Raw genomic sequence first — 26,039 nt, forward strand, 5'->3', positions numbered from 1 at the left:
AAATTTTAATGATTAAAACAACATGTAAAAAGAACTACATTCCAAGGCTAAGAAATTGTGAACACCCTTGACTCAGGTCATAATTACAGCTGATTTTCTGTTTGCTTTACTCTTCTAGAAAGACTTTACTCAATGCAGGGATTGGCTTCAATGAAATCATGAGAGCATAGCTTACAATGGCTTACAATCAGTGTTCCAGTTCAATGTAGTTAAATGCTTTTATATTGTATTTATGCTCTGTGTTAGTCTATTCAAGGTTTAAGGTTGACCAACAACAACTTGACACATTTTTCAAAGAACTCACATTGTGCATGTTAAGATTTTCTATCAGTGGGCCATTATTTCCCTACCAAACTACATAAAGTTAGTGTGCTCACTTCAGAGAACTACTTTAAAGTTCAATAGTGGTCCAATAATGCAGCTGCTCAGCCATGGAAACCCAATTTATAAAACTCATAATGACTCGTTCTAGAGGGGATTCTGAGTGTGAAAGTTGGTAGCAAGTGTTTTAACCAAGTGTAATATACACTTTTTATAATGCACGTTTATATCAATTAGAAGTCCCTGTAAGTCACAATTGACTGGGTAAGCTCTAAAATAGCAATAGACTGGGTGAGGCGGTGAGGCGGTGAGGTGTAATATGCTATCTGGCCCTTGCAAACCCTACTGATCGTGGCACTGACCTGAGCAGCAAAAGAATACAGAAAGCATAGCTTGATCCCCCATTCCCTTTAGAGGTCTAGGAAAAAATGCAAGTGTTTTTTGTGCCTGTTTTCCAGCTGTGGCTGAGATAATCAAACGCTATACTCAAAATATATACAGAATATATATATGGTGTGTATAGATGCCAGAATATTTACTGCTCTAAAAATGGGGTGTTGAATTTTATAAGCACACTACATACCTTTCCTGTTTCCTGTTTTTCATTAGTCAGACTAAGAAAATGGTCTACTTATTATTTTAAAATACAGAAAATGAAAAAACTGAAGAAAAACAAACATAACAGAGCAGTCTGGTTTTAAATGAAAGTTAATACAATGGAAAAGTTCACTGCCAGACTGAGAGAGCACTTTACAGACAGAGAGTCTACTGGTAATCATATTTTAGAAAATATTGTACTAAATCAAATAGATTAAAATGTTGGAAGCACTTTATTTAAAGGCTCTTCATAACTAATGTATAAGCATTGAACAACATTTATAGAGTAATGCAGTATCAATTGCATTTTCATTGATGCAGGATTAAATTATGCATATAAATATATAGAAAGCCTATATTTATCTCCATGATCGTTTGTGGCAAGGAACAATCAGCATTAACAGAGCTTAGCATTTCTGTTAGAAGTCTGTAATGTCCAAATCTGCCATGTGTGTGTGTGGACATTGAGGTTAGGTGGCTTAGTACAGGTGGCTTAGAACTACACTTCAATGCACTTTACAGTGCCCCATTAAACCTAACTTGCAACACCTGGGGGCAATGCTTCATTGGCATCTCCAAGCCTTAGCTCAGGGCTGTGTAAACTACTTTGGATAAAAGCTTCTAATTTTAATAAATATAAATGTAGTCACACCATGTCTTTATGGACCTCAATTTATGATGTCATGATGGAACAGGATATGGCCTTCCCATTTAATATCTGCTTAGTTGGAGTCCTATATGGATTTATTTTCATTAAAGAATGAAAGTACAGAGCAGCAGATGGCTACAGTCAATAATTAAACCCTCAAAGTGCACCTATGTAATATATGTAGTTTATAAAATGACAAATAAATATACACTATATGGCCAAAAGTATTTGGACACCTGAATTTGAGCTTGTTGGAGATCCCTTTGTGATCTTTTTAGCTCCAAGAACAGCCACTCAACAGCACATGAGAGCTAGAACTCTGAAGCTTCTGTGTAATTGAATAATTATTAAATTCAAAGGACAAAATTCTTTGTTAAATAAATGGCAAATTCCTAAATGATAAAATAACTCACAAAATACAATGAGAATGCTGCATTCTACAGGATTTGTGTTTTTTTTTTTTTTTTTTACAAATAGCACATTTGTAAATGGGGACAATCCAATAATTTACTGTTTGATGGCTGTGAATGTGATTGTTGCAAAGCCAGAACATTACAAGTACTGCAATTTTGAGATTTCAACGAATTTCTGTGACCAGGTGATTTTAGCACATACTTCATTGTTTAAAAAAAGCTGAATTACAAAATTAGGATATGTGTTCACATACTTTTGTGGAAAAAGTGTAAAATGTACATTTTGATATTAAGTGTAACTGTGCGGGAAAACAAACTAAGGTTAAGTAAACGTTAGTCAATAAAACACAGTCATTGTGAAACACTGAACTTTCAGTATAGGACATTAAAGTCATTTTTTTTAAGTTAAAACCATACACGTTACAGCTGAACGGTTATACTTAGTCAGACCATATCATGTATATTAGATAAGGTCTAAGCCCCACCACTGCCAAGTTTTTTTCCTGTTGGGCCCCGTAACAATCAATTACTTGCACTGTATTCAGTAAAAATGCTAATTCACTTTGGATAAAAGCATCAGCTAAATGCCTTAAATATAAAATGCCCATGTGTCTGTATAGAGGTTCAGACTCCAGTGGAAGGCTTTGTGCTGTGAATAAATCATGCAAAATGAATTTGCATGCTTTCTGATGCTACTGATAGATGTGTGTGCGGTATGTTTAAATGCCTGAGTGCTATATGTGCTATCTACCTCCGGATAATAACACTTCTGTACTGATTTAACCTTGCATCATCAACTATAGTGGGATGTCTTTGATCATGCTGCCACATATACTGTATACAGTAGCAATCTGAACAGGACTAATATTATCAGGAAAACACTGGCATTGTAAAGGGTGCAATTAGCTAGTCCAACTAGCTGCTGCTGGAAGGTGCAATTTATTTATAGATTAGGAGTAAAAAACTGCTATGTCTATTTTAGTCACTCACTCAAACATGCTAAACAATGATGATTAATTCTGATTAGTTCTGATTAGGACAGAAACCTTACAGCATTAGAAAGTAAAATGTTGGTTGATTCTGGTGTTAGTGGAAGACGTCAGCTCAAGAAGGGAAGAGAGAGGTTATTGCAATAAAATACATACATTACCTGCATTCTCTCAATCATTTCAAATAAATCAGTAGTCTGGAAAGGGGGAAGAGGAAATGAGATGAGTTGGTGAATAATGAAATGGACATGTTAGAGATGAGTCCAGAATTATGTTACATGGTAAGAGTAGAGTATGGTCGAAGATCTTGACCATACTTGACTGAACTGATCTACATTTTAAAGATCTAAAACAATTATGACTTGCAAAAATGTAAGAAATCTCCAAGAGGGCAAATACTCTTTCTTAGCACTGTAGCTTAAGACCTAAATATTTGTTGGTGCAATGGACATAGTCTCTACAAATCTGTCCTAGCTGGAGAAAATTTAGCAGACAATGGTCGCTGGTTCATGCCCCACCCCTACTAGGTTGCCACTGTTGGGCCCTTGAGCAAGGCTCTTAGCCCTCAACTGCCTGGATTGAATTTGCTCACAACTGTAAGTCGCTATAGACAAATAAAGCATCTGCTAAATGATGTCAATGTAATTTTTAGTGGCATAATACCCTCCAGGTCATTTACAATTTTATAGCAAATTGAAGTGCTAAAAACAGGGCGGTCATTAGACTATTCTATTACATCACTGGAATAGAAAGTCCCCATGTATAATTCTCACATCAGAATTCAGTTCAGGATCGGAAGGATTAAATATTTGAGGCACTGATCAGATGTGAATAGAATAAAGTCTACATAAATTTCCTCTCGCTTGCAGAGCAAACACTGAGCTTTGTACTGCATTGTTTGAGTACAATGTGCCAATCCTCCACCATGTGCAAACACATGTTATTGCCTTGAAAATAAACACGTCAGCCATGATGGACGAAATAAAAATATCAAAAAGTGACTGCAGGAGGGAGGAATTATGTGGCAAAAATTGATTTCTCACTTGTTTTATTCCACAACAAGGCATTTACACACTTGGCATTTATTAAACAAAATAAAACGACAGGAAAGCTTTATTAAAAACGAATAGCGCAACTTTGCACTGTGTTCTGCTACTGGTCCTAAGCTAAAGGTATCCTCCTTTAGTAAACACTACTCTAGTAATGTTCGCTCACCAGTAAATAAAACAAAGCTAAACCAATATTTGTATCAAGTTTTATTGTCTTTACTTAAACTACAAAGATAAGACGTATTTCAAGCACCTGCAGTCCTGTAATTTATTGTTCTGTATAATTTTATACTCCCTTTATATTTTATAGCAGTGGGTGGTAAATGTTTCCTTTTCTAATATGCAACATACTGCATGGGTAAAATTACTTTCATGCCCGACATCAAGCTTGTCAGAAATTCCATTTAAAAACTATGGGCATTATAATGTTGTTGGCAGCCCTTTTGCAACTTAAACAGTCTCTACTCTCATGGAAATTGTTTTCCACATGATTTTGAAGTAAGTTTGATAAAAATTGTGTCCAGTAGGCCAAAAAAACTATTGTTAGGTAATGTTGGATGGGATGCCTTGACTTATAATCAATGTTTCGATTTAACCCAAAGGTGTTAAGTATGATTAAGGTCAGGGCTCATTATAGACCTTGCTTTGTGCCCAAGAAAACAGCCATGCTGAAGGTAAAAAATGACCTTCCCAAAACTGTTTTCACAAATTTAAAAGCACTTTATATGTTACCTGGATTACACAAACTTAAATCATTTGAATAATTGTATCTATTACATAAAAATATAAAGAATATTTATTAAATAAAAGAGACAAAATATTGTTTGCCATCCTTTTGCCTTCACCCAGAAAAACCAAATCTAAAAACACACTTGTAAGGATCACTACGTCCAGAAAAGTCCAACAAAGTGTTAAAATCTAATGGGTCAAAAATATACATACAGCAACTAATTATCAATTTGGTGGTTTAGAATGGAACAGTGGTCTCTTGGCTGAGGTAAAAAATCTAAACTATCATCTTACACTGACTGCAATTTCGTCTGGATGGGTAAAACAAAAAAAAGAACGGGTCTGTATCACTGGATCAAGTGACTCTGTCCACAGTCAACCAAGCTTTACGATGTCATTAGTTCAAAGGCTACCATGCGGGAAAGATCTATTTCAACAAGCTTCAGATAAGGTTTAATGTTCTGAATTTAAAGCAGGGGCTTCTTTTTTAAACAAGAAGCCTCTAAGCCCATGGCATGGTGCTTGTTTTCTTGGTGTTACAAATCAAAAGCAGAATTTATTTTAAAATATTTACATGCTGTTAGCGCCCTTAGTAAAAATTACTGAGATTTGAACAAAAAACTAATTGTCATCAGTAAAAAATAAAAAGAATTCATATGGTAATACAACGGTTAAACATGCCAAGAATGCTGTAGGTTTAAAAAAAACATGACTGATCTTTTGCAATTCGAAATAAATATTAGCTGTTCAGGCTAGTGTTTATTTCTCCTTTATAGGTTCATTCATTCATTATGTGTTTTTAGACTGAAGATAAATTATTATTCCACACACTATCAGTTTCTGCCTTATCTAAACTTTAGATATCCACTTACGATAAGAGGTCTTTTCCAGTGTCCCACTGTCACACGCACTGCACTTCTTGTTGCCATTTTGCAGAAACGTCAACGTCTCTAAGTTCTCTTTGATGAAAAAAACTTAATTACAGTTTTTTATGGAGTGTAAGCAACGTGTTCTGCATTCCACCAGAGTGAGAAGGCAATTTCAAGCTGAGAAGCAGTGGAGCGTCCCATCTTTAAAGTGTGAGAAGGTCTCTGATGGCAAGCGCTACTCTAGAGTAGTGACTTTATGCATATGTGCTGTGTGAGGGGTGCGTCTGCTACCTGCACTCTGTAGGTGTGTGTGTTTGTGGATATAAGCATAGAGCACTTAGTGTATTCTGCTATCACAACACAAATCTTTTGCTGTACCTCTGTGAAGGTGAGGAGGTGGAGCTGAAGCTCATATTATGCTCAGTGTCAGCAACACCCATTTATGAGAACCAACCCGAACTGTAAGTAAAGTAAATTTTAAGGAGATATTGATGTATTTCTTGAGAACAGCAACATGTGACAGTGGGACATGGAAAGTTAATACTAAGCTTATTTCCAAAGCAGAAAAACACAAAATCCTCAGCAAACTCTTAGAACTAAAAAAATAGCCTTGTCCACTCTTATGATCTATGTTTTTCATAGACTTTAAAGATCGTTATTTGTCACACTAAATGAGATTATTTTTCAATATTTGCCTGGTTTCTATGACACTGTGCAACATTATGTCTACTCAGTGTCAGACTAAACAATACGATTCTTTAACAACAGAAAAACAAATACTCTGTCGGCACTTCAGCAATTTTATGTCTGAATAAAACACAATTTCAAAGGCAAAATGAAGTTTAGAGCTATTCATGGCTGGGAAAAAGAAAACAGCATTCTTCAAATGAGACATTAGGTAAAACGGATATTTTCCCAACTGTTAGCATCTGTGCTAGCTGCTGTGCCATAGTGAAAAAGGGGCAAGCTAGCCTGTGTATGTTGGTACAAATTATTACAACCAATTAAAAATAATCCCATGTTTAAACAATAAAGTGTTCCTAAAAGAATTGTCACTGTAAGATTTTGATCTAAAATGTCTGACACACATTTTTTTGTCTGTCTTTGGTCACAGCAACACTACATTAGCCAGTAAACATGTCACACATTGTGCACTCCAAGACCACCAATGCTCACTAATAACCAAAGAAAATCATTTTTAATTAGGGATGCATCAATACCATATTTTCCCAACCGAGTAAAAGTACAAGTATATGTATTTTTGTACTTGCCGATACCGATACCAATACCAATACCTATTGGATCAGATATCTGACATGCTAGAAAACTTGATCCGGTCGCCGAGCACTCGGCGAGCCGGTCGGATCGAGTTGTTGGATAGTTCACACTTAGCGATCGAGAGCCGAGTTTTGATCGCAGAGTGAACGCCCAGTTGCTCCCGAGCCGGCAAATCTAGCGCCGACCAGTCGCTGAGCGAAAATCAGGGCAAAAATCATGTAGTGTGAACTAGGCATAATGCAGCAACATGCACTAGGCACACGGCATCGGATGTTTAGTATCGGAGCCTCGTTTGCGAGTACGTGTACAAGTTAATGAGCGCGGTATCGGGCAAATACCCGATACTAGTATCGGTACTCATGCATCTCTAATTTTAATAATTAATTTTGCTTGTTTTTTGTCGTATTTTGTTTTGTCTTTCACACCAAAATTTCAACTGTAGCCATAACTGTTGTAATATAGTCCTTATACATTATTATTATAACTATTTAAAAAAAAAATTTCCATCTCAGTTTTGCCATCTCTATTTAGACTAAATTATCCAACATTATGCATATCTAACATAAATATTAAAAACAATTATTGCATCTCTGCTAAAACAATCTTATATTATAAATCTTATAGTACCTCATCCACTGTAATGTGAAATCTTTTAATAAACTAGAAAGTTTTTTAATAATCTTATAAGTCACTGTTTATTTAATCATGAAACATCTGATTTTAGTTTTTTTTTTTCTTTTCAGTTTTGTCCTTCTAGCCTCACAAAATTAGGCTAACATTTTTAAGGCTGACACGGTCACATGACAAAACCAACATGAAAGCCGTTTTAGTAATGCTTAAAGCATAGCTTCTCAGGTAGAGCATGCTTAGGTGTATATGTTTTATGTAGTGTGCATACATACACGCCAGATCTCGTCCGATCTCAGAGGTTAAGCAGGGTGGGGCTCAGTTAGTACCTAGATGGGGGAAAACATCTTTTTCCATGTATTCTACCCAAGAAAGACAAAGTAAACATCCCAGATCACGTACTATTATTCTAAAAAGCACTACACTACATAAAATAATAAATTATGCTTTACAAATATACTTTTTAGTACCAGTCTTAACATCAAGATTGGTCTTGGGAACCATTTAGAAAGCTTTTTCCCTTACAGTAGCATTCAAACATTATTGCACTGGTGGCATTTACGTACCAGTTTTGTAGGTGTGGTTTTAAAGGCAACACTAAAAGAAAAGGCTGTATTAGTTTGGACTGCTTTTAGGTAACTTCCACCTACATTACTATCTATACCTTTAAATGACTGTAAATGACTGTGCATAACTCTGATAGAGAGAAAGAAAGAGAAAAAAAAAACAGAAACAGTGTATGGATCGACATTATTAAGCCTTTTACACTGTAGCTCTTCTTCCTGATTACAGCTCTGCCTGTACCATGCATGCTAATAATTTTTTTTGGTTTTCAAACACAAATGCAAATAAAATGGCAGGTAAAAAGGGCGCTGACAAAATAACAATGACAATAAAAAGGAAACCCAGTGCTGCACATTGACTCTCTACAGTTCCACTTCCATCCACAGCTCAACATTTCGATCAGAATATTTCGATTTTTTATATAAGACTATAATAAACATAATGTAGATGTATACTGCAGACCATCCGGTTCCACCGAAAGCAGGAACTGCAATCAGCTCATAAAAGGATGCCAGTATGAGAGTATCCTGTATTGTATTGTAGATAGGATCAGAAAGTACACACAGACACATATTATTGCGCTATCCAAACAGTGATGGGGCAATGTAGCTCAATTTTAGGTTCATCACTGGTGCACCTGGTATCACAATAAATCCACACTTAGTTTATGATGTGGGGTCATTTTTCTGTATAAAGAATCATTTCTGATGTTGAAAGCGCTTTTATGACCTTGTTTATGGATGGTGTATTAAATACAATTTTAAATGCAATACAATAAACAGGCAATTTGAAGCTGAATTAATGTTTGCACATACAGAGAGTCAATACTGAAATATTGTATGGTAATATTTTAAATAATGCTTTCCCTTACAGATTGATTACAATGTTCAATTGCTAGTATTGAAATGTATACTTTTAATACTTTAAGTGCTTTAAATTAAATAAACACAACTTTAGGTATATTTAGGATCTGTGTTCTAAACATGTGAACGCTTATTAATTTTTTCTCATTAAATTTAAATGTATTTAAACATGCTATACCCAAAACAGTATCCAGAAACCCAAGTCTGTAGAGTATAATGGGCCTTGCTTTTAACCTGGAAGGAATGACATTTACCTTCCAGTGTGACTCAACCTATGTAAAAGAAGAAGGCAGTCAATGGACACTTTGAGAAGTGATGAGTGCTGGATTTACATGTCTGAAAGTAAGCTCATGTGAGGCGACTAGACTAAACAATGGAAATTATCTATAACTACGATATTACAAAGTTATAATGTAGCAACATTACTTTGTTCTTGTTTTTAAATCTGTTTTAAAAACTATTGTCTATTGTCTGTTTTAAATGTCGCTTCATTCACTGCTGAAATTATTTGTATATGTCTGTAGTTATCTGATTGCTGCCATGTAAAGAGGTTCTATCAGCTGTACAAGCAGGAAAGTCATCAGCTGTACAAGCAGGAAAGTCATTAATGGCAGTTAAGATAATAAACGTGGCTGGATAAACTTTAATGAATAAATATATTGTTTAGACTTCCTGTAATAAATTATTGAATTGCTTTAAAGATTTATATCCTTACTTCTGAAACACAGGTTTTTTTATTTATTTGGACACACAGTCAGAGTTTGAGAGAATGTACAAAGCAGTGTGTCATAAGACAACTCTAAAAAGTTGATATGATACATTGTTTCCAAAACTTGTTTTGTGTGTGAATGTGAGTTCCACTAAGCTGATGATGCACTGCTCCTGCTTTTCTCCATATTCATGACTCGATGGGATGCCATAAATGCAATACATCAGATCTCTGCATTAACAAGACACACAAGCCAAAAATATGCAGAAACAATTCATAATTATTTGATGACTGTCAGTATGTGTCCCATGGGGTACTTTGCCAATGATGTTGTAAAGACAAGTAGACTACCCACTCAATCTATCTACGAGGGTTCTTCAAAAAGTTTCCGCACTTTTTAAACATCACTTTCCGACGCATTTTTCCCAGCGTCGTACCTTTTTAATGCCATTAACAAAAACGTTTTCTGTTGACCACGTAGCCACTGATGCACTGCTGCTTTCACATCATCATCACATGAAAATCTTCCCCTAAAACTTCTTTGAGCAGTCCAAAAAGGTGGAAATCAGATGGTGCTAAATCCGGACTATAAGCTCTCTCTCAGTCTATCAGACACGACCAAATACTACTCCTCCCACCCTCACCATTTCCAACCAAAATATAAAAGACAGGTGTTCCTAACAAAGTGCTCAGTGAATTTATGTCTTTTTACAGTTCTAAGCCAACCATGTCTTTATGGACTACACGGACGTAGTCATGCTAAATCTAGTAAAGCGTCTTCCCCAAATTGTTGTTGGCAGCATGTAATATTTTTACATAATTAAGGTTAAACACATAAATTCTGATAATTTTGGACAATTTGGCTGTCCAATTCTGCCAAAATATTTTGCCAAAACATATCCATATTAGTGCCCATGAAACGGATTTTAGAAAAGCACATTTTGCTTGCAAAAAATTCAAGAGAAAAATTGTGTGACAAAAAAAATAACACGCCATCTGTCACTTCTATCCTTTTATTAATGAAAGACTGTGTAAGTATAGCAATTCTTCCCCTCATTTTCTCATTTTCTAAAAGTAATTCATTCTTACAATACATTATACATAAGGAGAGACAAGAGAGAGTACAAAGAGTAAAAATAAGCTTTGATTGTATAAAATATAAAGTGTAAGATCTATGAATAAAGAATCACATGCGAGTTATCATTAATTAATGACTGACCTGATTTCACAGTTGGGATCGCCAGTCCCCTCTCCATCTTTTTCTTCCCCTGTCTTTCCCTTTCTCCCTCTCTCTCTCTCTCTCTCTCTCTCTCTCTCTCTCTCTCAATTCCCCTTTCTCTTTTTATCTTTCTCCTTCACGGCCGTCTGTAGTGCGCCCCTAATTAAACCAGTGATGAGACAGCGATAGCCCGACAGCCTTTGCAATCTTCTCTACTAATCAAGTGTCTGTGGAGATGTAACAACCTGAAAGCTGAGTAAATGTGAGCAACTTTATTGTACCTTTAAGCACAAACAGTATAATCCAGTAGGACCGGCACCAGGGTTCAAGTTTTCTATTTATTTATAACTGTATTTATGGTCTCTACTCTCTGTTTATTTATTCTTATTGAACATGATTACATTTACAAGCTATAAGCTATACCATGATTAGACTGGCACTGACTGTGCCCCAGGATGGTACTTCCCTTGAATGTGTTTCTGAACCAGAACTCTATCTACTACAGGGAGAACATTTCTCCTTGGATTATTTATATTTAACACATAAATCAGTTTTTGCAAACCACATACAGTCAGGATTTAGTTTTGATAGGACTGGGCATAATCCTCATAGCGTTTGGAATAGAAAACACTATCAGAACAGACCTCAATCACAATAACTCACATGTACTACTACTACTACTACTGCTACTACTAATACTACTCCTGCTACTACTAATACTCCTGCTACTCCTGCTACTACTACTCCTGCTGCTGCCTCAACTACTAATACTACTACTGCTTCTGCTGCTACTACTCTTTCTACTACTACTAATCCTGCTGCTACTACTAATACTACTCCTGCTGCTACTTCTACTCCTAATCCTGCTGCTACTACTAATACTACTCCTGCTGCTACTTCTATTACTACTACTAGTAGTAGTAGTACTACTAATCCTGCTGCTACTACTAATACTACTTCTGCTGCTACTTCTACTGTTAATCCTGCTGCTACTTCTAATACTACTTCTGCTGCTACTTCTACTGTTAATCCTGCTGCTACTTCTAATACTACTCCTGCTGCTACTTCTATTACTACTACTACTACTACTACTAACACTACTCCTGCTGCTACTACCAATACTACTCCTGCTGCTACTACTCCTAGTACTACTTCTACTACTACTCCTGCTACTACTCCTACTTTTGCTGCTGCTACTGCTACCAGTAATACTACGACTACAACTAATACTACTAATACTCCTCCTGCTGCTGCTACTACCAATACTACTCCTGCTGCTACTACTCCTACTACTACTTCTACTACTACTCCTACTACTACTCCTACAGCTATTTTTGCTGCTGCTACTACTACCAGTAATACTACGACTACAACTAATACTACTAATACTCCTCCTGCTGCTGCTACTACTAATTCTGCTGCTAATTCTACTACTAATACTCCTCCTGCTGCTACTTCTGATACTACTACTCCAGCTGCTACTACTACTAAACGGCACTATGATGGTGCAGTAGGTAGGTACTGATATATACCCTTCATCAAGCCATATATCATTCATTAAGTCTTTTGTAATACTACTTCATGCAAAGTAAACATCAAACACACATACCGCAAAACGTAATTATATATAATGAACAAAATTTTAATGCAATGAACAAGTGGCAGACGAAATACAAGGAGATGATCTATCTGGATGTCTCACCAGCACACCTGCCCAAACCTTTTCTTAATGCATTCCTTTTACCTCAAGCACTTTTTACAATGCAGCTGCCTGACAAGAGCTTCTACACACACACACACACACACACACACACAGATCCAAACCTATCTATAGTCATTTATTTCTAATACACACATTAAAATTTCTGTCTCTAGCTTTTTTCTATATATGAAGAGCAGCCTAATAATGAGGGAACCAAAGTCAAGATAGCAAACACTACATAAATGTAAGCCAAGATTAATGATGAAAATGAATGAAAACAGCCCACACTACTTCTTACAACAGATGACACAACAATGACCACAAGCTTTCCCTTCCCTATTACAAATCATTTTGACACTCACACATTGCACAATGCAGCATAAAATAATTGTTGGATATCTCTCAGGGCCCTGTGTTAGTAAGCAGGAAATGTGTTAAATCCCAAGAGCCCTTAACAATTTTGGCCAGCGATCGGTTTAAGATTCTGCCTGTTTCCTAAAATCATTGGTATGACTGAGAACATTTATTCCTGAAGAACAGCAGAGCTGATATTTCATAACTAAAATCGTCTGGCATCTGTTTACAGCACTTTTTTGTGTGTGTCAGTCAAACATACTCAAGATGTGCTTTAGAGTTTTTCACATAATATGCACAAACTGCATCTGTAGCATACTGTACTGTTTACTGGTCAAGGAGATCTGGAGGCTAGTATACACCTCCTCCAATGTGTATAGCTACCACCCGCTCTTTTTAGCAGATAGTGGTGGATTCTTATAGAGAACTTGAACAAGTACAAAGAATCATGCTATGCTTTCTGTATGCCCACTCATGCCGGTGCCTTAGGCAGACAAAAAAGCCTCTGTTGTTGCAGCAAGGAGGTAAATCCCCATCTGGTCCCTTTTTTTAGACTCTAGCACATTAGACTGCTGCAACCCTCCATGGACTTATTTTTTCAACTTGAGCTGGCAACTTTGGATACCAATCTCAGATCTCAATTTTCCCTTAGTATAGAAAATGTGTCAAAATAATTATTAGTTTTGACTATACTGATGATAGAATCTCATCTTCTCTTAAATAGAAGATAGCTTGAATTTTGATGTCCCGCTAATAACCAATTATCATTTTGGGATATTAGTGTTTTGCAAAGGAAATGGCAGTACATCAAGAAAAGTGAGAGGGTTTCGAGTCTTTGGTGTTGACAATGACACGTAGTTTTGTCTTATTATTGCGACAATGGCAGAGTAAGTACTGTAATACCCTTTACTTTTTACTGTATTACAAAAAATAAAGTTAAGGGTTTGTATATCTGAATTTGCTTTATTTTATTTATGTCCTTATTAAATGTATGCAGAAACTGAGGTGTATTGGCTTTAATGTGGAGGATTGTTTGGATAATGAAAATGTAGATAGTGAGTAGTGGCCACTGTGTATGTTCAAGATTTACAATGTGAATAATAAATGTACTTCCAAATATAATAATAATTAATACAATTATAATTATTATTATCTGTAGTAATCACTAATAAGATCCATATGTAATGGATAAACATGAGGTAAAACCACTGTACAGTGGCCATATAAGCTGTGTTCCTTGCATTAGCTTAATTACTTCCTGTAATCCAGCAGTCAGTAGATTGAAGTAAAAGGTAAAACAAATTAGCAAGGATGCTTTAATGCAGGATAAGAGGCAGCGGTGCCTGTATGTGATGAAAAAGTAGAGTCAGCGTAGTACCTTGAGGAATGCAGATGCAGTGTAGGGTAGCGGAGCCTGGAATAATGAAGCGTCTAGAGTACTAGAGATACGAGGCTCTCCTCCATCCTGTTTCCTACAAGCACAAAAGTTCATTTATAAGAAGACAGAATGCTATAAATGTATCATATTGATTTATATATTTACTTATTTATTTTTTAGGATTTTAACATCCTGTTTACCCACTTTGGTTACATTCATGACAGAAATGGTAGTTACTCGTTATACAAGATGCATCAGTTCACAAGTTCAATGTCAAACACAGTCATGGACAATTTTGTATCTCCAATTCACCTTTGGACTGTGGGAGGAAATCGGAGCTCCCAGAGGAGACCCACGCAGACACAGGGAGAACATGCATACTCCATACTGAAAGGACCCGGACAGCCCCACCTGGGGATCGAATTCAGGACCTTCTAAATCTCATATCTCAAGAAATGTATCCTCCAAATTCAGTTAGTAAACCGCCAGACTTGATTTTACTCAACACTGTGTAATTGAAACCTCCACAATCCTAAACCTTACCATACTTTAAGCAGTCACCTTAAACTTTCTACTGAAACACTGCCGAAATGTTCCAGAAAATGTTATAAAGGGGTAGCAAGGAGGAAACTGGTGCTAAACAAGTGTAAGATCTGACATTTGCAAAAAATCTGAATGGTCAGACAGCAAGGGTATTCATATATCTAGAGAAATAAATCCAATCAAACATGGTACTATTATGGCATGGGGGTTCCTTTCTACATCAGAACCAGCATGACTATCTGTTATCGAGGAAACAATGAATTCCCATTTGTATTAGAAAGTTCTCAAGGGGAGTGCAATATCATCTGTCCATGAGCTGAAGCATAGACATGAATCTGGCATAAATTTGACAGAGAGAGTTTTCTTGTACACTTGCAATCTGATGAGCTGCCAAACATGCCATACATAAATGCCACCTATTCACATGTACAATTATTTCATGATGACTTTTTTCATGATGATTTGTATAGAAGGTTTCTTGACTCAAAAGGCTTTATGTTGCAGGATTAAGGTAAGGGTGAAGACATTTGAACTGCTACATCATCTGACAGTACACACACACACACATACACAGAGATCGTTGGTCATGGCAGAAGAAATAATATCAATGTGGCAGCTTGCAGAATGACTTTTGTATTACTCTGCACAGCTGTATAGAAAAGAGTACTCACATAAGTTCTTGCATGCCGAAAATTGAGCATGAGGCATCAGCTGAAGGGGTGAGATGAGCAAATCTATTCTACCCATTTACCATTCTGGCTTTTTTTTTTACATCAGGCTATGATTAAATTTCCCATTTTCTGTGACTAAGATAAAATAGGTTGTATTACAATGCAGGCAAAATATGATTCAGTGCAATGCGAATGAGATGAAGGATAAAGAGACCTTCAATTCCTCATGAGAAAACAACTGAGCTGTTTTTTGAGGATATAGAGCAACAGTACTAAAGAAGTATAGCCAAATCCAAAAACCAACAACCTGTGCTTAAACACATTTCTTCTGCGGCAAAAGGAAATGAAAGTCCTGTTGGGAGAATCTATATGTTTACATCAAGTAGCATGGATAATGTCATACACTACATGACCAAAGGTAAATTTGCAGCCATTTAATCTAGTGTTACATTTACATTTGACACTTAGCAGACGCTTTTATCCAAAGTGACTTACACTTATCATTGAATACAATTTGAGCAATTGAGGGTTGAGAGCCTTGTCCAGGGGCAACTTGGCGGTGATAGGCCCTGAACCAGCAACCTACTAATTACTAGTCAGGGACCTTAACCGCTGAGCTACCACTGCCCTAGTACAGCAAGGGGTTAATGATTGGCAGGGGACACAGCAAACAGACTCATGTCCATGTGCCATGCCATCATAACCGATAGGGGGCATGGAGGCAGAGAAAAATGACTGTGGTGGTTCCTTTATATGGCAGTCTCTGCAGCTCATCTTCTAATTTGCTGACTGCCATTGTGTAATTTTCATGGTTTTGCAACAACAAATGAAACAAAGATAAGCGTGTAGTTAAGCTGCAGCTTAGAGCTGCAGAGTGGTATAAAGCATACCACAATTAGACTGTGGAGCATCATCTATTAGTCTACCTAATGAATAATTGTATCAATAGAAAGATAGACTAATGACCTAAGGCTGTATATCCAGTAGTTCAAGTGTGTACAAAATAAAGAAATGTTTGCATTTTGAGCTAGATTTGGAAACACTTAACTGTCCTACACAACCCAATCCAGCATCTTTTGGATGAATTGGAATACTGACTGTGAGCTAGGACTTATCAGCCATGCAGTGCCCAAACTCACCTTTGCTTTCATGATAATCATGCCCCATTCTAGACGAAAGCCTTCAAAAATGCACCAAAGAGAGTTTATATTACTGGCAGTGAAATGAGATGTTCACCAAGCACAGATAAATGTAATATCTTAGTGTATACTAACCTTGGATAGGTGGTGTATTGGCTACATTGACTAACGTAAATTGTCTAAAACATACATTAATGCAGATGTATCATAACAAATGAGCAAGAAAAGAAGAGCAAAAAAATTTATCAACCTTGACCCTGAGTGTCTATATATTAAGCCTACATTTTTAATATTAATTAACTGAATAAACACATGCAATGCTTGCAAGCTGTCCAGGCCCTAAGGGAGCAAAGCAACTTCAAACTATGACGTTTTTTCCACCATTCATCAGAGCTGAAATGAGGTTTTGGTGCTGGTGAGCTCTGCATTTTCCTCATAGTTTCACATTTGCCATTCAAACCCAGTTCCACATTTGAATATGGTCTCAGAAGCATTGTGGAACAAATGTTTGAGCCCAAATCTCTGAATCATGATCCAAAACCCCCACACTACAATATCATTGCCACCATTTTTAAAATGGGATAGGATTTTTAGTGTTAATGAGCAGAGCATTTTGCCCTATGAACATTGTTCCAGCTTTGCTGCATCTGCATCCACAGAGCACTGTCCCAAAAGCATATCCTGGGAAATCCAGATTTTAAAAGTAATTAAGTAAGTTTTAGAAACTTCTATAATCAGTCCTGATGGGGAAAGTGCTGAGATCATCTGTGTTCTCTGTAGCTCTGACATCTATCTCTGATACATTTCCCAAAGAAAAGTCTCTGAGTTTCTAGGCTTGTAAATAGTCTGCACTCCCAACAGCTTCACATCCTTTGCCAGACTGATTAGATCTTCCCTGCTTTTGAAGAGCATTCCTCATGGAGCAGACAGGCACTTTATAGAAAACTGCATTTATTCTATAGGAACTGATGCTTTGGGTTGTATCCCCATGGGCCGTCATTCGCACATTAAATGCCAAGTAGAGTACAAGGCAATGCAGGTTTTACAAAGCCTCATAATGCATAGAGGAGAGTTGTGGTTAAATAATAATGTCCTTTTTTAGTCTGACTATATACAAACATTTTATGGACTATACGTAGTATAATTTTAAAGGAGAATTTAGAGGGATTCTGGACCTGGGGGACAAAACAAATGATTGTTAAAGGAATTCAGCACTCTAACCTGCTTGTAACCAGACATTATGACTGCCAAATTGATTACCCTCACTTACTGACTATGGGCTTCATACAAAACTTTGTGTCAACACTAAGGGTAACATGATTGTACACACCACAAAAACATACAGTTTGTTAACACATGGTTTGGCAGGTTTGGGTTGAAGGAACTTCTGTAGACTACACAGAACCCAGACCTCAATCCTACTAAACACCACATGGATCATATGCCAGACCTGCCTGTCCAACATCAGAGCCTCACAAATGCTCTTTTGACTGGTTCACATACTTTTGCCATTTCCAACCAAAATTCATCCAAGCGTGCCAAGCCCTGGATGATGGCAATCAACAGTCCATAATATAGTTTTACTGCAGTTGGGTTTGGAAACAATGAAAAGCACTAAATGGCTAGAACCAAACAAATGTAGGGGTTTGGAGTGGCCTAGTCAAAGTACTGATTTAAACCCAACTGGAATGTGGTGGCAGGTCCTTAAATTACCAAATTGCCAGTAGGATGCAAGCTTTGCCTCTTACTTTTACACGATAACTGACTGCCATTGGTCAACAGTTAATGTTAATCAAAAAGCTTATAGTGTCCCATCAACAGATAAAACACAAAACCAGCTTTAAGTCACATGGTTTATTGATTAATAAATAGTGTAAAGTACTGGATGTGGCAGTAATGTGCAACAGGAAAATAAACAGACAGTTTAGCATTCAGACTGTAGATTTTACACAAAGTGGGTAGCGAACAGTTCATTACAAATACTGATAATCAAGCTAATCAAAGAACGGAAATTCAGTATGTCTATTAAAGCTATTAAATTTCTGACATCCTGTCCTACTAGTCTAGGCATTATAAGATAATCAGCAAAGTTTACCTTTATTCTGGGACATGATGCAAAATATCCACATCATTTTCAAAGAAAAAATACATAAGGTCAGGGAATACACACTTTTATGACAGCAATCCATCGCAGTGTAACAACCAATATACACAATTTCTGTAGATACTATTCACCACAAATGTGTAATATCCAGATGACTATGATCCTAATACAAACTATGCAAATCAAGAAAATACTGAGTCACTGGTGTCTAATTTATAGTCAAATACAAACCTGGAATCTTGCCCATATATGTACAACAATTCTAATTATGCACTCAAGAGTACACTGTGCAGACTTGTTCCTCTACAGCCTCCAACACCCTGTCAGGATAAAAGCAATGGTATCACTTTATTATCCGTCCCAAAAATATAATTACCAAAGAGGAGAATGTTCCATCATTAGGCCATGATCTGAGGCACAAGTGCTATTGGATTAGGCAACAGACAATGATGTGAAGTACAAGAGCAAGTCCTCCTCGAATCTGCTAACACAAAATTGAGGCTTTAGATTGACCTATAAAATCCAGACTTGAATCTATTACGATGCTGTGTCTGGTTCTGTAATGTTCGGTTAATGCTTTAAAGCTCTCTAAGGTGGCTAAATTAAAGTAATGAAATTCTTGAGGTCCTCCACAGCCATGTGAAAGACTGATCTCCAGATATTAAATGACTTTAGTTGCTGCCATTGCTGATAAAGATTTGATATATAATATAGCATATACAAGCCAAGAAAAATACATAGTCATTATGCTGTTTCTTTTTGGTTGCAAATTTGGGGTCTTGCTTTCACAACAAAAAATTGTTTACAGGAACTTGTTCTCCATCTCTGCTTCTCTCTAGCCTTTCACACACTGTCAGGTGAATGTGTTACTGTTTATCCGGACAGAAGAGAATGTAATTACTGAAGAATGGAGTCAGCTAGTCCTCTCCCTGTAGGATTATGACCGGATTCTCCTGTGCTTTACTGTTCTCAGTAAAGACTGAAGGTCTTCATTACTATCACTCCACGTCACTGACATGAGATCCCATTGTAAATGTCAGATGAAACTCCCAGGAATTACTGGGGCTTTGTAATAAAGCTAGCGATTTATCAAATTCAGCTTTGATTAATGTGATAAGTACAATCAGATTCTATTCATTAGACACACACTTCAAGTTTATTAGCATATAGATCTCACAGCAGCTGAGATTTTGGAGTATTTCATGTCCACTTTGCTATTCCTGCTTAATTGAGACTGTACCCGGAAATTTCTCTGTGACATACATTTCAGCATGCTCAGCCAACTAAATTATACAAGCGCTTATTTAATTACCATATTTCAGGTAATCTTATTTTTTGATATTTATTTTAAGAGCCCTATTTAAATACACTATGTAGCCAAACATATGTAAACACCTGGCAATGAGTTGTTAGACATGCCATTTGATAAGGATAAGCATGACTATGGAGTGGGTGAACCTTTGTGGCTGTTACAGCCTCCACTGTTCCGGAAAGGCTTTTGACAAGCGTGTATGTAGAAATTTGCGCATTTGTGAGGTCAAGCGATGATCATGGACCAATCAATGATCAAAAAGGCCTTTCTTGCATAAAATTTTGATGCTCATAAAGGGTCAAGGTTCTGTGCATGCTAACAGAGTTCCTTCAGATTTTTTGATTCCCTGGATCTTTTCATAATATTATGTACGGGAGATAGTAAATGACCTACATTGTTTAGATTCCTATATTCTGAAACATTTCTTCTCTCATAAAGCTCGACACAGTAGTGAGCCAAGAGTCTTTGGTGGATCCTGTTTTTATATCTGATCATGATTCCTTCTCCTGCTACCAAGTCACTTGCTTATTGGTAAATGTTTCAAAATGGTGTAACTTTTCAGTCATATTTTGCCTCAGTACTTTTTTTTGAGTGTGTTGTAGGCGTTCAATTCAAAAATTTAAAGCAAATGAACACATTTTTATTGCTTTTTACAAAATGTTCCCAAAAAATACTATGTAGGATAGATGGTGTTTGTGGAAATTGGTTTACCCTACAAATCAATTGAACTATAATCTTAAGACAGACAGAAACATATCGCTAGTATTACAACCAACACATTTATGGAGATTTATGGACCCTTTGTGCACAGGGGAACAGTCAAGCTGGAACAGAAAAGGACACAACGACTTCACAATTGTCACAAGAGTCTGCGGATCTCCTGGACCAGCTTGGATATTAGGTGTGAGGCAGAAGGTGGCAGTGCAGTTTCTAAAGATCTAATAATCTGGTCCTATTAAATAAACATTACATGAAAATTAAGTTAAAACATTCTGCTGCTGCTTGCACTTTGTCATAGCACCTTTATAACAACAGTACAGTACATCAATCGGATTATGAGATGATAATTGGAAATAATTCCAATCTTTTCTCTCTCCTGAGAATCCAATGTGGTGGAAATCCATCAATAAATAAATAATGCTCAAGCAAAAAAATAACTCATTTCAAATACTCTCAAGCTTGGGTTGCCACTATTAAACTAATCCCAAAATGCTACAAAATCAGGTAGCCTGACAAATAGATGAATAAGGTGTATAATGCAAGACACAGCATGAAAATACATTTAAATAAAATTGGTTACAAATGAACATAGTAACACCTACTGTCAGTCACCAAATTTGCATCCTACGTTACGTAATTCCTTCTCCATCATGACGGTCTACAACACATCATGTACTTACTTGTCTCTGTAGAAGTAAAATGAGCTCTTCTTTTAAACACCTGCTAAGCCTGACTCCTTAAAACCTAATACTACAAATCACTGACAACTTTTTCTTGTGAAATCTAACTTTAGATTTTACAGAGACTAAAATAAAACATAAACAATGAGAATATGTATGTAGAACATTAAGAAATAAGACAATATACAAACCCAATGTCCTAAAAAGTTGGAATATTTTGTAAAATGCAATTAAACAAACGTCTGTGATCTGTTCATTCCCTTGAAATAACAAAATACAAAGAAAAAATTTCTAACATTTTTACTAACCACCTTAATTGTGTTTACAATTTAATGCCTGCAACTTACTCAAAAAAGTTGGGACATGATAACAATTTTTTATATAAAAAAAACACAAATAAGTTGGTCAGCCAAAAACAGCGGTCCCCAACCTTTTTTGCAGCACAAACCGGTTTCATATAAGATATAATTTCACGGACCGGCGGGGGCGGGAGGATTTAAAATAGAATAACTATAGAATGGAAAATCAGTGTGAATCCTGAGCTTTTTTCGATGCAACGAGACGCTGCTCCCACCTAGTGGTGATTGGAGACAATAACACCTGAAGAGTTTTGGAAATGTAATTGCTCCTGTAGCAATCTTTAATTATTTATTCTTTCTGTGCGGCCCGGCAATAAATGGTTATGGTTTTTATTGCACTTTACAAAATGTCCCAACTGGGATATGGTATTTGTTTATATATACATATGTATTATATTAAACCAGCAACCACACCAAAAGACCCTTGGAGTGGCCCCAGCCTGTTAAATCCAGCTGATTATTTTATATGTAATTGTTCTGATAAACTGCATGTTAATGAGCTCTGTACCTTGCCCAGAAAGTGCCCATGTGTTACATTACTACTACTAGGTTTTTTTTTTTTTTTTTGATAAGCAGAGCTTAACTGTCAGCTTAATGATGACAGACTGAGAGCAAATGAGACATTAAAAGCTCTTTGCAGCAGGATGAGAATAACAGGAGATGGATGGAGTCACATTTGGAATGCAATGCAATGATGATCACTTAGAATCCTTTTTCATTTGTCTGGCAGCGTACGTGCTCAGATAAAGATAATTTAGGAGTAAGGGGTAATTTATGCTTCATCAGAAGAGTTTGCCACCTAGAGTAAACTTTCTGAAAAAGCCAGGAAAATGTATGAATTATCAGAAGAGTAGGAGACTTGAATACAAACCCCATTTGTAAAAAATGATTTTCAATTACCATTATCATTTATTATTATCAAATGATTAATTTTCATTTAATTATCACTATATTTCATAATTATCCTTTTATCAAATCTGTGATTGTGAACTGACAGATGTAAAAAGAAAACATTTACAATGTTTTAACTGACCAGGAGACAATGGCATGCTTATCATATTGATTACATTTTTTAATCAGTAGGGAACTAAGTTGAAAGTTTTGTAAGTAGAATTTTTGTACATTCTTGCTTAATAAAAGACTTCAGCTGCCTAACAGTCCATGGATTCTGATTCTCCTCTGCATGATGCACCATACATTTTATTAGGAGACAGATCTGGACTGCAGGCAGGCCATTCAAGCACCAACACTCTATGTCTGTGAAGCCACACTGTTGCATCACGTGCAGAATGATGCCTGGCATAGACTTACTAAAACAATCACTGACCAGAGATATCTTTCTAAAATCCCATTATATGTGTTAAGGGTGTTATTGTTGCCCTCACATTAATGCAAGTCACCCATGCTGTGAGCACTGATGCACCCTCATACTATTACAAATGTTGGCTTTCACAATTTTTTACTGATAACAGTCTAGATGATTATCCTCAACATCTGTTTTGAGTCCACATTTGACTATAGCACTCTTTTCCACTGTCTATTGGTCCATCTGTGATGAGCTTGGGCCCAGAGAAATTGTGACATTTCTGCATAGAATTAATGGCTTTCTTACAGATTAATACAATTTCAGTTTGTATTTCTTGATGCAGCAATGGATGGTGATAAATGACAACAGCTACATTTATCACAGTAACATGACGTTACTTAAGCAATGCTATTGTGAGGTTAAAAGATTTCTGGCTTTGCCCTATTTCCTGAATCTTTTCATAATATTATGGATTGATGGTAAAAGACCTAAATTATTTGCAGTCTTGTATTGAGAAATGTTCCTTTAGAACTGATAGACAATTCTCTTACAAAGCTTGACAAAAGGTGGTGTGCCAAGAGTCATCTTTGCCTGAGGCTGCGTCCGAATTCGCATACTTAAACAGTACGTACTAAATTGGAGGCAGTATGCACCGCTCGGCTGTTAAAGCAGTAAGCTCTTTCAGTACCCAAATGTGCAGTATGCACGCAACCTCAGACATACTACGCCCGCCATCTTACCAACACCACGTGATGCATGACCTTTCAAACCTACAGTTATAACAACTTTAAAATCAGACAAAATTTATTCTGTTGTTCTCCACAAAGCTACTCATAACGTTACTCAGGGTGGTACTCTGCTTTCCACCATCTTTCTTCTTCGCTACTAACACCTTTGCAGTTCCAGTTGAATTATGGGATAGATTATCGGACAGCAAGTGTGCATCCTTTGCATACTCAAAAATGGCTGGCCAGGCAGTAGGTCATCCGGGTATTTTTTGCGTACTGTTTAATGAATACTACGTATTCAGGCAAGCTAGCCGGTCTCAGTACTGCTTTCTCGTACTGCTCAGTATGGAAATATGCGATATCGGACGCAGCCTGAGCCTTTGGTGGATCCTCTTTTTATACCCAGTCAAGATTCCCTGACCTGTTACCAATTCACCTGCTTACTGATGAATGTTTCAAAATAGTGTAACTTTAATTTTTGGTAATATTTGGTTCTTTTTTTTTTACTGTGTTGCAGGCATTAAATTCAAAACATGTCTACATGTTTGTTAGCCAAAGTCATTTCTTTATATTTTCTTAGTTAAATAAAGGTTCAAGAGAGTTAAGAAAATTGCCATTGCTTTTTTTTTACAAAATGCCCCAACTTTTTTGGAAATGAAATTTACCCTACTAATAAATGTAACTCTAATCCTAAGCCAGACAGAAACACACAGCTACTACCCACTAAATTACATTCAATGAGGCATAAACAGAACCTTGTTATTTCTTAGATCACTCTTGGTCTGTCCCACTGGAGACGAGCAGTACTGCTGCTATGGAAAATCAACCAACTCTGTTCTATATAGGGATCTCTCTGTGTAAACGGTGTCAGTGGACCCTGAATTAAATTAAACTGTGCACTGTACTGTACAAGGTCAGTAAGCACAACATAGGGTTAGAAGTGCGAGTGATATCTTGTTACAAATCCTGCTCCAAATAGTTGACAGTCTCATTTAAGTGTGTGTGTGTGTTGCATAAAACCCCACGACAGCTGTCAGCAACACATAATGAACCTGATATACGACTGACGTTCCGTTCCTACAACCTGGTTCACCCAAATGCTGCAGCCCATTTTGTCTTTACTCGGTGACCCCAGACATTTCGAATACTCACCACACACTGCATACACAAGCAAGCTTAGCTTCATCGCAATTAATCCAGATGTTGAAACATGTTAAAGCAGAGGGGGTAAAGTTACTCACCGCACAGACGCAGCAGCAGTGTTTCCTCGGCTGTGGCAGCGCTATCAGTGGTACTGCTTTCAACTCAGCACACCTGCTAGCTGCTTCACGCTCATCCTCTTTTCACTACGTACCCTCCTCCCTCGTCTCAAAACCTTCCACTTCCAGCCCCTCCTCCAGCCCCCATCTCCCTCCCTCTGTTCCCATCTTGTTTCGGTCTATCTCTCCGACAGCCTGTCTTTCCTGCTCGCAGAATGCCACTAAGACAGAACAATGCCCTTAGCTGATGATAGAGCTTTATTTTGCATTCATTATGTGCTGCCACAATTAAACGCAGCTCCCTATCAGGCACTGTTGCTTAGGTAACCCAAAGAATAAATATTAAACTTCCTGCTTAAAGGCAATATAAATCTGTCTTCTAATTTTCTCATTTAAAATCTTCCTATCGTCAACATTCAGACAACCGTACGGCTATACCTGTATTTCAGGTGTAATTGAATATCTGTGTTGCCCTTAGGATACATAGGAAACTATGGTAACAGTGCAATAGTTATCTAGTAGTCAACTTAATTTGTTGTGGTCAGTGCAGGGGTGGCGTCCAATTGAGGTGTCATAACCACAAGCAGCCATTTTTGTAATAGATACAATATTCATGTAATTTGAACTCAACCCAAGCAGGGTGCTTCCCTACTGTAAGTTTAGATACGCCCAACCCAGCATAGAAACAAATCTAGACTAGGGTCAATAACCTACACAAAGAGCTTTGGTTTGCAAATCATGCCCTGCCCTGGTCCAAGCTCTACAAGTGGAAAAAGTCAGTGTAACCCATGCTGCCCTTTTTTAGGCAAAACACAAACTATTCAGCACAAGCAATTTAAATATATCATCAGAGATATCATAGAAAACACGTCATGTAGTAAATTCTGTATCCCTCAGTGTCAATAAAA

At 36.9% G+C, this 26,039-nt stretch overlaps 1 protein-coding gene across 3 annotated transcripts in view; it reads right to left on the reverse strand.

Annotated features, from left to right (window-relative positions):
• Positions 1–26,039, reverse strand: part of rap1gapa (RAP1 GTPase activating protein a) — an 85,224-nt gene that overhangs the window by 24,791 nt on the left and 34,394 nt on the right. For 2 of the 3 annotated variants that reach the window (XM_063016116.1, XM_063016119.1), the window contains exon 3: positions 14,311–14,404. In XM_063016116.1, the coding sequence (XP_062872186.1) occupies positions 14,311–14,404 (94 nt within the window). Of the gene's footprint in view, positions 1–14,310; positions 14,405–25,113; positions 25,148–26,039 lie in introns of those variants that run through there. The other variant, XM_063016117.1, reaches the window with a different exon arrangement.

The sequence above is a fragment of the Trichomycterus rosablanca genome, chromosome 19 (genome assembly GCF_030014385.1).
Source record: "Trichomycterus rosablanca isolate fTriRos1 chromosome 19, fTriRos1.hap1, whole genome shotgun sequence".
NCBI classification, from domain to species: domain Eukaryota; kingdom Metazoa; phylum Chordata; class Actinopteri; order Siluriformes; family Trichomycteridae; genus Trichomycterus; species Trichomycterus rosablanca.